This window comes from Leptosomus discolor, chromosome 4 (genome assembly GCF_034619465.1).
Source record: "Leptosomus discolor isolate bLepDis1 chromosome 4, bLepDis1.hap2, whole genome shotgun sequence".
In the NCBI taxonomy this organism is placed as follows: domain Eukaryota; kingdom Metazoa; phylum Chordata; class Aves; order Leptosomiformes; family Leptosomidae; genus Leptosomus; species Leptosomus discolor.
The window spans coordinates 57,092,039-57,104,887 of NC_141394.1; the positions used below are offsets into that span (position 1 = coordinate 57,092,039).

The 12,849-nt window shown below is 43.1% G+C and overlaps 1 protein-coding gene across 6 annotated transcripts in view; it reads left to right on the forward strand.

Moving 5' to 3' along the window:
- APBB2 (amyloid beta precursor protein binding family B member 2) overlaps nucleotides 1-12,849 on the forward strand; it is a 105,135-nt gene that overhangs the window by 2,265 nt on the left and 90,021 nt on the right. For all 6 annotated transcript variants that reach the window (XM_009948919.2, XM_009948920.2, XM_086463924.1 and 3 more), the window contains exon 2: nucleotides 1,916-2,716. In XM_009948919.2, the coding sequence (XP_009947221.1) occupies nucleotides 1,916-2,716 (801 nt within the window). The remainder of the gene's footprint in view (nucleotides 1-1,915; nucleotides 2,717-12,849) is intronic.

Below are 12,849 nucleotides of genomic sequence, written 5' to 3' on the forward strand. Positions count from 1 at the left end.
TTTAGATTAAAACATGTGCTTTGGTAACATGATGTAGGGTCAGATGTGACCTTACTTACATTAGACTTGGTTGGATTTAGGTAAGATGCAGAAAGCAACATTTATTGTTGTATTTATATGGGAAGAACATTTATAAAGTTCCTTTAAATTATGTGATAGTTGTGTTTTAGAAGTCTTTTGTGGATAAAACTGAAATTGTCTATAGGGTGTTTGTTAACTGTCACCTAAGCAGATGTTTTTTGCACAGTGTGCGTGAGGTGATCTGTCTTCTAAAGAGTTTGCAGTTGGTCTAGGCTGACTGACTGGGGCTTGAGGAAATTGCAGACATGAAAATTTGTAAAATTTTAAAATCTGTTTTGAACAAGTTATAGAAGTAGTTCTAGGTGGGTGATACTTGGTCTGCTTGGTTTTAAATGAACCAGAGTGATTGTTGGAAGTGCGCGGCTTTGACAGCCCATCAAAGGAGGGAGAACACCAGCAACTGTATGTGCGTTTAGGTAACATTGTGAAGTGCTCCTTTTCAGTCTGTGTTTATGTATATGTTCTTTTAAAACCCATATATTTAATCTCTTGTAAATCTGTCCAGCAGTCAGTTCTGTCATATATCAAATATACAAGGATGCAACACAACTCAGCTGGAGTGATCTGTCATCGGCTAGCTCAAATTACAGCTTTTCATTCCTGGATAAGCCCCAGACACATTTTTATGTGCAATAAAAGCAGTCAGTGATATCTGAGAATTAGGAACAACAGAAAGGGTGTTTCATGCTGTGGCAGATGGGAGTGATTTATTAATTGGCCTCTAATTTGGTTGCCAGGTGTCAAACAACAGCAGCTACTACAGTATGTAAATTGAGGTGTTTGTGGAGTATTTGCGCAGATTAGTGGGAGCCATAAATAGACAGTACGGGAAGAAATTACAGTTTTTAAAAATACATTTTTTTGCTAATTTTTCATAGTCTAAAAATCTGTTCCTTCAATAAACTTAATAGTTTTTTAAAATATGAGCTGTGCTCCTGGCTAACAAAAATCAGAACCTTGTCTACAAGTAGACAGAAGAATGGTTTTATTTAACAGTGGAATATGTGTACTCTGCCCTAGGATGTACATTTTATCCTTAAGTTTGAACTTGGCAAACTGTAGAAATAGTGATCCATCTTAATCTCTGGAGCAGCCCTTTTTTAAAGTTGATTGAATTAGAGCAGGATATTATGTCAAGGAGTATTTTTCCTCCTGCAGAAATCAAATAGCGTTTTGTGAAATAATCTACTACTTGTATTCCCTACTTTCTGACCCTCTACTTCTGCCCTCAAAAAAAAAAAAAGGGGGGGGGGGTGAGGGGAGTGAAGAGAAGGAAAACGCAGGTGTTAAGAGGCAGCAGCTTACTGGTCAGTCAGGCTTAAAATTAACAGTACTTGAGTTCTATGCTAGGTAAAAAAGGAGCAGTGTCTGCCTGCAGTCTGGTTAGAAATTGCTCAAATTTTCTGCTGCTTAGTGATGAGCACTTGAGGAGCTCTTCCCCTCCTCATCAGAGGTAGAGGTGAAGTACTAAAATGAAATGATGGTGAGGATGACTTCTGGACTCCCAGGCATTTGCAAAGGGCACTTCTCCTGTCCCCAGGCCTGCCTGCAACAGAATCAGTCATGGAAAAAAATGCCCTAAAACTGCCTTGTATAGGGTCAAGCTTTCTGCTTTTTTCTCAGCTTCGTGGTCCTGATGATCTCTCTATATTTTCTGCCTCTGTTTTTCCTTATTTAGCAAGCTGAGCTTTTGTCTACTCTCTTACCACTTAGGTTGTGGTAATTTTCCTACTGTAAAACAATTATATGAAGGGCCGTGTCCCTTTACTGGAAGCCCTAGCAAAATAGTGTATATAATGAATGTGTTTCACAACTGTCTCTTTTGCTTTTCTAGTCGATTCTGGCGTGGACACGTTGGCAGTGTTTATGGCAAGTGGCAGCACGACAGACGTTGTGAACCGCAACAACCCTGCCACCCCACCGAACACCCTTAACCTGCGCTCCTCTCATAATGAACTTCTGAATGCAGAAATTAGGCACACAGAGACCAAGAACAGCACTCCTCCAAAATGCAGGAAAAAATATGCACTGACTAACATTCAGACAGCCATGGGTCTTTCCGATCCAGCAGCACAGCCCCTTCTGGGGAACAGTTCTGCCAATATAAAGCTGGTGAAGAATGGAGAAAACCAGCTCAGGAAAGCTGCTGAGCAGGGACAGCAGGATCCCAACAAAAACCTCAGTACCACTGCGGGCATAAACGTAACTTCTGAGAAGTTTGAAGGCAAAGAGCCGATCCCGCAGGATTCCTCTGGCTGTGAAATATTACCCTCGCAGCCAAGGAGGACCAAGAGCTTCCTGAATTACTATGCGGATCTAGAGACATCTACTAGAGAGCTAGAGCAGAGTTTTGTTGCGATGGAAGATAAATCTGCACAAAGCAACAGCCAGGCTTCTACTGTTATTGTCAACGGGGAAGTCCTGCCCCGGAAACAAAACAAGCTGTCAAGCCCAGAGGATGGCCAAGTTGCCACAGTGTCGTCAAGCCCTGAGACTAAGAAAGACCACCCAAAAACTGGGGCCAAAACAGATTGTGCCCTCCATAGGATTCAAAACCTGGCCCCAAGCGATGAGGACTCCAGCTGGACTACGCTTTCCCAGGACAGTGCCTCGCCGAGCTCACCTGACGAAACAGGTACGCAAGTAGAGGCTGCTCGCAGCCACTGTGTTAGAAATATGTTGCTTAACTCCTCTCAGCTGGCAGCTGGAAGGAGAGAGGCGGTTTAGAGGTGCCTTCAGTGGGGAAGTGGTCTGCATCGAAACACAAGCATTGGGCTTGCACACAGCTGCTTGTCCACTTGAGAACACTTGGCAGCCTCTCACTCAATCCTAGCGGCTTTACTGCTGCTTTAGGAAAGGCACCAGTGAATGCTATAGACAAGGTCCTAAAATATGCTAACTGCACCTTTTGCTAGTTTATAAATAATTCCTCATTGCTAATCAATGGGTACGTTTCGTGAGAAGTACGTGGTTGTCTGGAGTTGCTAAACTACTGATAGCTACACACAACAAACAGACATTCTGGGCAATGATTTTTACGTTCGGCAAAGTTTTTTACTTTTCTAATTTGGATCTTTGTGAATGTCCTCCCTCCGTCCCGAGTAATCTGATGAAATTCTTTTATCTTTAAAAAAAAAAGTCCTCCCAAACCTTAGGTCATTTAATTTATGTGTTTTGTTTTCTTTGTGCAGCCGTTCTATACAGTAACTCAGAAGCTGAAACCATGGCATTTCCTATTTTGGAAGCCTGGGTTCATTAATTATTTGAACAGTAGTGATGACTTCTGCACTGGCTCGGTTGTGATTTACAACACATCTGCATTATTTTTAAAATTCTAGAGATCTCATTTACTCTAGTTAATGGACTTTGTCACTTTTTTAATGTCCAAGCCAGTATATAAAGGTACAGCTTTTGTGAAACATGAGGGGGGGCAATCCAATTCTTGAGGGTGATGTGAGGCTAAAGAAGTTCATCATATATTGTTTCTGTTTTAAGTGATTTCATTATTACAGCACAGAGGTTAAACACTATTTGCAGGCCACCAGGTCCAAATCCACAATAGTGATTTTTATTTTAATGTGCAGGGTTTTTTACCACAAATCCCCACTATGGGACACATAATGGATCTTCTGATCTTCTTTTTGATATTTAACAAATGTTTGCTGTTAAGAGTAAAAATTTTCATGAAGTGTCCTCTTCATGTGCAAAATGAAAAAGTTTTAGGTTTACTAAGACTGCTGTTTGAGTTAATATTATTTCTCGGGATACTTGTTGTAATGTGTGTGACATCACTGATAACATTTTTTGGAGACACTGTCAATAGGTATTTGGGTAACTTCATGCTGAGCTTGGTGGCTTCTTCTACCATTGTGCTTTCCCCGGGTTTGGCAATGAGAAACTAGGGGGGGAAAATTTATATTCACTGAAAACTAAATTAGAGTAAATCCAAGTAGTCTAAGTAAGGCTAGCCTAAGATGCTAAGAGCTAGTGTAAGTTTTTTTTCTTTTTAAATTATGTGTTTAAAATTTTCTTCCCGCATGTGTATTTCTGCTGTAGGATGTATGAGCTCTTTCAGCATGCGGGAAAGGCAATTTTCTGAGCTGTTTTGAGGTGTTGGCAAATTTGCTTATTTAAGTAACCAAGCGTTAGCTGAGCTGTGGTTTGTTTGCACTGTGGAAATAAAGGGGAACTTTCCCCTGCTGAGTATGGGGTGTTTCCTTGTTTTTTTTAAAAAAGAAAAAAAAAATCAATCAATAAAGCCCTCAGAGCTCACCAGTCTTCTAAAGCAGAATAAAGGGCTTTTTAAAATTCTCCCCTACCTTCACCATACTAGCAAACAATGTATTATAAATAGACCATTATAGAAAAGCAGATGTCCTGAATTCAATCTCAGAAAAACTCATAAAGAGAGTTAAAATAAACAGAAAGCCCTAGAAAACCTCAAAATTGCCTTTTAAGATCAAAGTGGTAGAGGTGTTTCTTTCTTATCCCTGTGGTCACTGTCACAGAGCACCAAGTAGGACATAGGACCTGTCATACTGGATTGAATTGCTGGTTTTAAGGTGCTTGGATATATAAGTGTTGATGGACTCTAAAACCAGCTAACTATTGCAACTTGCAGCCTGCAGACATCTGTCTCGTATGATGATTGGTGATCTTGAGTTTACCTCCACTCTGATAATACTGTTTCATTAAGTGTTTCCAGTTTCTTTCCAAAATGAACTGTTGATTGATATGACAGAAAAGAGCTAAGAAATCAAATGTTGAGTTGCAGTGGATGCCAGGACGGCTTTTGGACATGATAAAAGAGGCCAGTTTCTCAGGCTCCACTGCAGCTCCTTCTGGGAGGCTGAAAAGGCACAGGGGGGGTGGTGGTGGGGAGGGGTGGTGTGCAAAAACCAATGCTGCTGGTGTAGGAAAAAGCAGAAATCACAACTGGTGCAAATATCTCCTGGTTTAGTCTTTTGAGGGCAAATTTTCTAGTTGTTCTCAGAGGCTCCAGCTTTTTAGATTTGAGTAATGTGCCATCCATACGCAAGTTCATGTATCTCCAAGGGTGTTTGAAGGGTAATAAAATAAGAGGTGAAATAAAAATAAATGAACTGAACTTTCTTTTTTGAGGTAGGGTCAAGAACAGTGAAGTGTTTTTCATTGTAATCACCTATGCCTTTTCCATCTCCTTCCCAAGAGTTTGCCTCTCACTGTGCTAGGTCGAGCTATGGGAATTACCTCACTTGCCAAATAACTTGGGTGCTACAGCAGTGGGTGGAGTTGGAAGTGCTGGAGGAAATGAAGTAACACTTGCTGCTTCCCAAAACCCCTTGCACCCTTCTGCCATACTGGGGGCAGAGAAGTAGTTTCCCACAAGCAGAAAATACATCCAATGCATTTATGTTGGTGGTGGTTGACTGAAAACTCGAGACATTCCCGGGGGCCATATCTGGCACTTCTGAGGTCACAGAGTAGATGTGAAAGCCCACATTTAAGAGTAGACAAGAAGAAGAAACCTCAGAAAGTAAGGATTGGTGGCATTTCTGCTCTCTTGTGATTGTCTGATCTGGTTTTAAACATCCCTTCAGAGGAGGTATTGCCCCAACCTGCTCAGGCCATCTGTTCCAAAGGCACATGGCACTTTCCCCTGTGGTAGATCTTTCCAGTCCTTTTAGTGTAATCTTTCATTCCTCGTTGTCCCTGTGTGCCAGCATGGGTGAAAGAAAGCCCTCCTGACTGGGAAGTTGTGCCCGTCCTGGAAGTCTGAGATTTCCGGCACAGCCAGGGATCTTCACTGCCACTGCATCTGGCTGGGAGGAGGACATCGTGTGGGGTCTTCACAGCTCTGTGCTTTCCAACCCTTGCATTTATGCTCCAGTAATAAATGCTAGGGACCAAAGGGAGAAAAGGCATCTGGGAGAAAAACCTGCAGAAGTAGACCATTTCAGTCATACGGCTTCTGAGGAGGGAAAAGAAGATACAGTTTTGAGAACAGTTAATTCATTAAAAAATGTAATCTAGCAGATACCTGGAGAATTATGGTTTGATCCAGAGATTATATTTAGCACTTCAGTATACATAGGAATCAGACTGAAATACTGTTTTATTGAGAGGATACTGTTGAAAATGACAATATACTACTTCCAGGGCTTCTGAATTGTTTTGTCATCTGCTTCCCTCTGTTAACACAATTTGTTATTCAAATCCTGAAAAACTTAATGTTGTTTTGTGGGGTTTTTTGTTTTGTTTTGTTTTCATGTGTTTTGTTTTGGAGATATATCATTCAAAGGCCCTGAAAAATTTACTCAAGCTTAATTGTTTGCACCGGGGATGCATCACTGTTTAGACAGAACCCTCCTGAACTCTCCTTAGGGCAGGGTGCTTTTATTTGTGGTCTAACGAAAAGGTGTTTTCAAGAGACTTGACACTTCTTTTCTGAATGAGAAACAAAAGTAAGACAACACAATTCAGAGATGCAAAACAATTGGCTGGATATCAGATGCTAATGTTGTTAAACAAATGTAATAAAGCGTGTTAATAACAGGGGCATCGAACACCACAAGTACAGTGCAGAGTAAAAATTGCATTTTGAGGAAACTCTTCATTCTCCTCCAAAGAAATCACCTGTATCTGCTTCTTGACCACTTGAAGAACTACATTGACTTCAGCTTTCAGAGATTTTTTTCATAAGGGCTTTTAGCTTTCCTCCACTGGCCTCAGAACTGACTGCATCCATCAAGCTGACTGTGCTGTCATTCGGAGAGCATGTTGTGGGCTACAAAAGATCATCTCCAGATGTCTTTAAAACTGCACATGGCACAGAGCTGGTGAATGCTTCCTCCCCCTCTCTCTGGAAAATTTCCTTAGTCTAGTTTTCAAAGGAAACACATCTTGTGTTGTTACACCGTCTACCTATTATTTCTCTCTGTGTTCACCAGTTTCACCTACATTTTTATGAACCTGTGTGGTGCAAACAGCAGGAGTGAAGTGGACACTCCAGAGTCCAAACCTAGGGGAGGATGGGGGTGTTGCTAGTGCTTTTTCTGTTTGTGGCTTTTTTTTTTTTTTTTTTTTGGATGAAGCTTGGCAGAATGTCTGTAGAAGACTGGCACAATTCTTAAACTTCCTGTCACCTGAAAAAACAGTTTCAGTGGAATGTTATCCCTCCTTAGTGGAGTGCAGCTCTCAGTGTAATAATCTCTGATGAATTAGGAATGGAAAAAAAAAAAAAGGGAGTTCTGTTTGCGTCAAAGCCAATAAAAATACTGGAAGTTGCTTTTGCTTCCTGTTTTATCTTAATGTGAACAAAATACCCTGCTTCCAGAGCAGGGAATAGCCCCGTAATTAGGAAGGTCCCTGAGACGTGGGACACTGTGCTAGAGAGACACAGGTTTTCTTGCTCTGAGACAGTCGCTCTCCTTCCTCTCCTCAGAGCTTCAGGAGGCTGCGCAGGGCCAGCAGCCTCCTCTGGCTCCCCAGTTTCTCAGCTTTTGGCTCACACAACAGCTTGTTTCTCCCTGGCTGAAAATCTCATTCAAAGGGGTATGAAAAGTAGAAGTGTCCCCTTTTTCAGGGAGTGCTGCCTCTGTATGTGATTGCCGTATACCAAGTGCCTGTCTGCTGCTGCTCTCTGAGCCTATCCGGGAGGGCAGTTTAATAGCTGGTTACGAATAAACAAGTTCAACCCAGTGCAGAAGTGACAGCAATGAGACTGGCCCTTGGGGATCAGGAGCGTCACTTTTGTAAGTAGAGCCTGGTATTCTGAAATAACAGTACGTCTGGGTAGAATAGCCCTCTAGTACGATAAAAATTACAGCAAATCATGAACTAGTCAGAAAGATTTATACCAATGGTCAGTTCTGCCTCTGATTTTAACCAGTATCTGACAAAATTAAAACGGATGTCCTCTTAAAAGCACCAGTTTTCCTTTGCAGTACCTGTCTGAAATAGACAACAAGTATGTTATTTACTACAGAACGTGTCTTCTGTGTTCCTGAGTATGGAAGAAGATTTATAGTAGTAGAAATACATCCAATTACACTGTGGATAAACAGAAGTCCTATAATACTAGAGAAAGACTGTGTTATCACCTACACAATTGTAGAGTTCTAGGTAAACATCCAATTTTCAGATTTTCAAGAATAAGAGGCTCTAGTTCACACCTGCTATGCATCCTGACAGCCTGTCACCTTTTAATTTTGAACTGTTGTTTTTTTAATCCTGCATATTACTGATTACCACGTATCAAGAATAGTGCATGTTTTGTAGTTTCAGACTTGACTTGACCATTTGCTAACTGCTTATGAAATAGGAAAGGTGACTATTGCTGTATATCCCAGGAGCAATGCGTTCCAAAAAGGAGGAAGTCAGGCAAGAATGCCAGGAGGCCTGTGTGGATGAACAGGGAACTCCTGGACACACTTAAAGACAAAAAGAGAGTTTACAGAAGGTAGAAGAAAGAGCAGGTAGTCTGGGAAGAATACAAAGAAGTTGTCCGAGCAGCCAGGGATCAGGTAAGGAAAGCTGAAGACCAGATAGAATTAAATATGACCAGGGACATCAAGGGTAAGAAGAAAAGCTTTTCTAGGTGTAACAGTGATAAAAGGAAGACTAGGGAAGCTGTGGGCCCTCAACATGGCTTCACCAAGGGAAAATCGTGCCTGATGAATCTGGTAGCCTTTTATGATGGAGTTACAGCATCAATTGACAAGGAAAGAGCAACTGATGTTGTCTGTCTGGACTTGTGCAAAGCCTTTGACACTGTCCTGCACGACATCTTGGTCTCCGAATTGGAAAGACGTGGATTTGACAGATGGAACACTCGGTGGATAAGGAATTGGCTGGAAGGTCATGCTCAAAGAGTTGTGATCAATGGCTAGATGTCTGAGTGGAGACCAGTGACAAGTGGTGTTCCTCAGGGATCGGTACTGGGACCAGTGCTATTCAGCATTTTTGTTTGCAACATGGACAGTTGCATCGAGTGCACCCTCAGCCAGTTTGCTGACGACACCAAGCTGTGTGGTGAGGTCGATGCACTGGAGGGAAGGGAGGCCGTCCAGAGGGACCTTGACAGGCTGCAGAGGTGGCCCAGGCTAGCCTCATGAAATTCAGCAAGGCCAAGTGTAAGGTTCTGCATCTGGGTCGGGGTAATCCCAAACACAGATACAGGGTGGGCAATGAGTGAATTGAGAGCAGTCTTGGGGAGGAGGACTTGGGGGTGCTGGTGGACGACAGGATGAACGTGAGCCAACAGTGTGCACTTGCAGCCCAAAAAGCCAACCGTATCCTGGGCTGCATCAAAAGATGTGTGGCCAGTAGGTCGAGGGAGGCGATTCTGCCCCTCTGCTCTGCCCTTGTGAGACCCCACCTGGAAAACTGCATCCAGCTCTGGAGCCCCCAACACAGGAGAGACATGGAGCTGCTGGAGCGAGTCCAGAGGAGGGCTACCAAGATGGTCAGAGGGTTGAAACACCTTTCCTACGAGGTGTTTCCTATGAGTTTGGGTTCTTCAGCCTGGAAAAGAGAAGGCTCCGGAGAGACCTTATAGCAGCCTTCCAGTACCTGAAGGGGGCCTACAAGAAGGCTGGGGAGGGACTTTTTACAAGGACCTGCAGTGACAGGACGAGGGGTAATGGTTGGAAGCTGGGAGAGGGCAGGTTTAGCCTAGATACAAGGAAGTAGTTCTTCAGCCTGAGGGTGGTGAGACACTGGAACACGTTGCCTAAGGAAGTTGTGAATGCTCCATCCCTGGAAGTGTTCAAGGCCAGGTTGGATGGAGCCTTGGGCAACCTGACCTGGTGGGAGGTGTGCCTGCCATGGCAAGGGGGTTAGAACTAGATGATCTTTGCGATCCCCTTCCAACCCAAACCATTCTATGATCCCCAGTGTTTGTGTAGGTAACATTCTGTATGTGGAGTAACTAACTGCATGCTTATCTTCCTTTTAGCTACCCTTGTAAGAGGATTTTAGGGAAATAAAAATAAGCCAGTTTAAAAGAAATAAAACTTAAAAGGCCACACGGTAATGATCAGCATTCAGGGTCTACCGGTAGAAGGCCATAAAATAAATTGAACTTGATAGTAAATTGAACTTGAAAGATGTCTCTCTTGAGTACACGCTGCTGCTATCAGTTGCACAGGGAGGCTGCTTGCTGTGTTTGGGCCGTCAGGTCAGTTTTACCCTGTGGTTCTCAGTGGAGCTACCTAAATCCATATCTTGAATGCTTGGATACATGCTCTAACTTGAAACCCAGTTTCCATGGTAAAGAGTAGTGATAAGTACATTTTTGAGTTGGGATAGTTAATAAAAATAGGTATGTAAAAGTGAATTAATGTGCTTAAATTCAGGAATAGGAGGATAGATGTTTATACAATAGAGATTAGCATCCTCTCCCAAACTCTATGTGTAATTACTGGAATTTGGGACTAGAAGAGGCTTTCCAGGATGTGTTGTGTGGTCACGGTTGCAGTTTCATGCTTACTGTTTACCAAAAAGATAAAGAATGAGACCCATTCATTTTCCTCCCTAGGGAGGGCTTGATTCAACTGTCTGCCTGGTGGTGTCCAAGACAGGCAGCAGACAGGAGGCAAGAACTAGGACTCGCCCTCTAGAGGAGCAACTTCAGGCTAAGCGGGACACACAATCAAGTAGCATTCACAAATGAATTAACCAGCTGGACAGAGCTTGCAACATCTACCCTGCAGTGCAGAAATGGAATTTGTTCCTTTTCTGGGTCTGGCTTTGTTTTAAAAATCACTCCTTGCTTGACCTCTTCTATATTGTGCCTAAAGGGTTTAGGGTGGTTTGTTATATTCTTTCCAAACACAGTGCTCTCCCAGTATGATGTCTCTCCCTGGGTGCTCCAGGCCTGGGGGAGATTGAGTTCAAAGACAGTTGCCTTCTAGTGGCTGTGCTTTGACTACCAAAGCATTACTGTGCCTACCTCAGTGCTTCAGCTAAAATAGTGTCAAATGTGGCCCTGTCCTAATTGACATAGCTTCATTAATTTTGACGTTATTCCAGCTGAACTTCTGTCTACTTGATGGGAATTAAACAAGCTGGCTTATTTTGCCCTTGGTATTTCACTTCTTGTTTTGGTGCTTGTCTTTTCAGGGACACTTTCCTTGCTATTGTAATAAAGAACATAGTTCCTAATCTGGACAAAATCAAAGTGCTGCTTTGTCTAAGTGCAGTGCTATGATTTTGAGTGTTTTAAAAATTAATATTTTCTACTTAGTAAAATGTATACTTGTGGGGTAAACAAATGCCTGCAGGCCTGTCTGCTGGAACACCTGAAATACCGGCAGGGGAAAGTGAAAGGTGACAATAGGGAATAGAGGTTGTGGTGAGACAATGCAGGACAGTGAATGCCAGCGTTGTACTGCCACCCGAGTGGAAGCTATAGACTAGCTCACAAGATGTTCAGAGCACCGCAGGTTTCCCCAAACTCCATAGTGCTGTTTACATTCCTGTTTAACGTTAAGAGATACTAGGATGTGCTTTTTATACAGGGCTGCTTGCGTGTTGTAGCAAAGTGGAAGACTCTTCTGAGCATCTGTAGGGGAAACTTGAGTTTCAGAAGTGGTGAATAGCTCAATCATGTCTGGTACGTAACTTGACAAAGTATTTTGGGAAGCTTTTCAAGCTTCTGTTGTTTCAGGGATGCACAGGTTTAATTCTGGATCCTTCATGTCCTCTCTGAGGTTGAATGTGTCTGGCTGAAAAAGCTTTCCTTGTGCCTAGGATTATATGTCTTCGCAGGCCTCTCTGAGAAGAGTTCAGGTCCAGTCAGACACAGGACCAAGCAAAGAGAAGGGAAACAAACCACAGAAGAGAAACCAGAGAAGGTAATGGGGAAAAGTCAGGATCCTGATAGCTCTTTCAGAGGGGTGGTAAGGCAGGAAGTTGCACAGAAGAAAAGCCACCATCAACTAATATCAGACTAACCCTCCTTACTTAAAAAAAAGATGTTCCCAGTTCATAAAGCTGTGCAAGTAATAACAAATTACGACCAAAATTGATCCTGTAAACCTCTGCCTCAGCACTTCTGAATGCTGCATAGAACTCAGGCCAAACTTCAGTCTGCCTGACTGATGCTTTGAAATGCGTTTAGAAATCTCTGGGAAGGGAAAGAAAAAACAGTGTTACCTTTGGAAGGACTCTTAACTTGCAGGCTCCTGTTTGTTAAGGCAAGCCGAGAACATGGGTATATTCTGCTAGGTGGGTTCTCTGTGCTCCGGAGCTCTTTGCAGCCTGGTTGGGTTCTTGTTTGTCATCTTCTGTGCTCCTATATCTCAGCTGCAGGAGGGGTGGTAGAGAAACTGTATTGCTGCTCAACAATTGCCACTCTTTACAGTGGCCCCTGAGCTTTGGAGGATCTCACAGTTGCTGAGGTAGCATGATACACCTGGGTGTATAATGCTAGGGATGGCTGGTACAGTTTTGGGAGTTTTCTGCTCAGAAGTCATTCCTGCCTCTTTGCAGCTAAATTCCCTGCAGAGTAGAAACCCAAACCCTGGGCTACTGCAGTTGTTTCTCTGAGCATCTGCAGCAATACCAATGTTGGGCCCTGGTAGTGGTGGTGAGCTTGTCTCACCCCTGCTTTTAGCAGAGGAGAAAGCCGATGGGGGAGCAATAAGAGTTGTGGGGTGGGGAGGAAGGTAGGAAGGGTTGGAAGATGGGAGGGTGACCTGGAGGCTTATTGAGAGGGGGGAAGCAAAAGGAGAGTAACTGCAGCTGTGTCAGTAGATGGGAACTTGGCACAAACTGAGGGGAAGG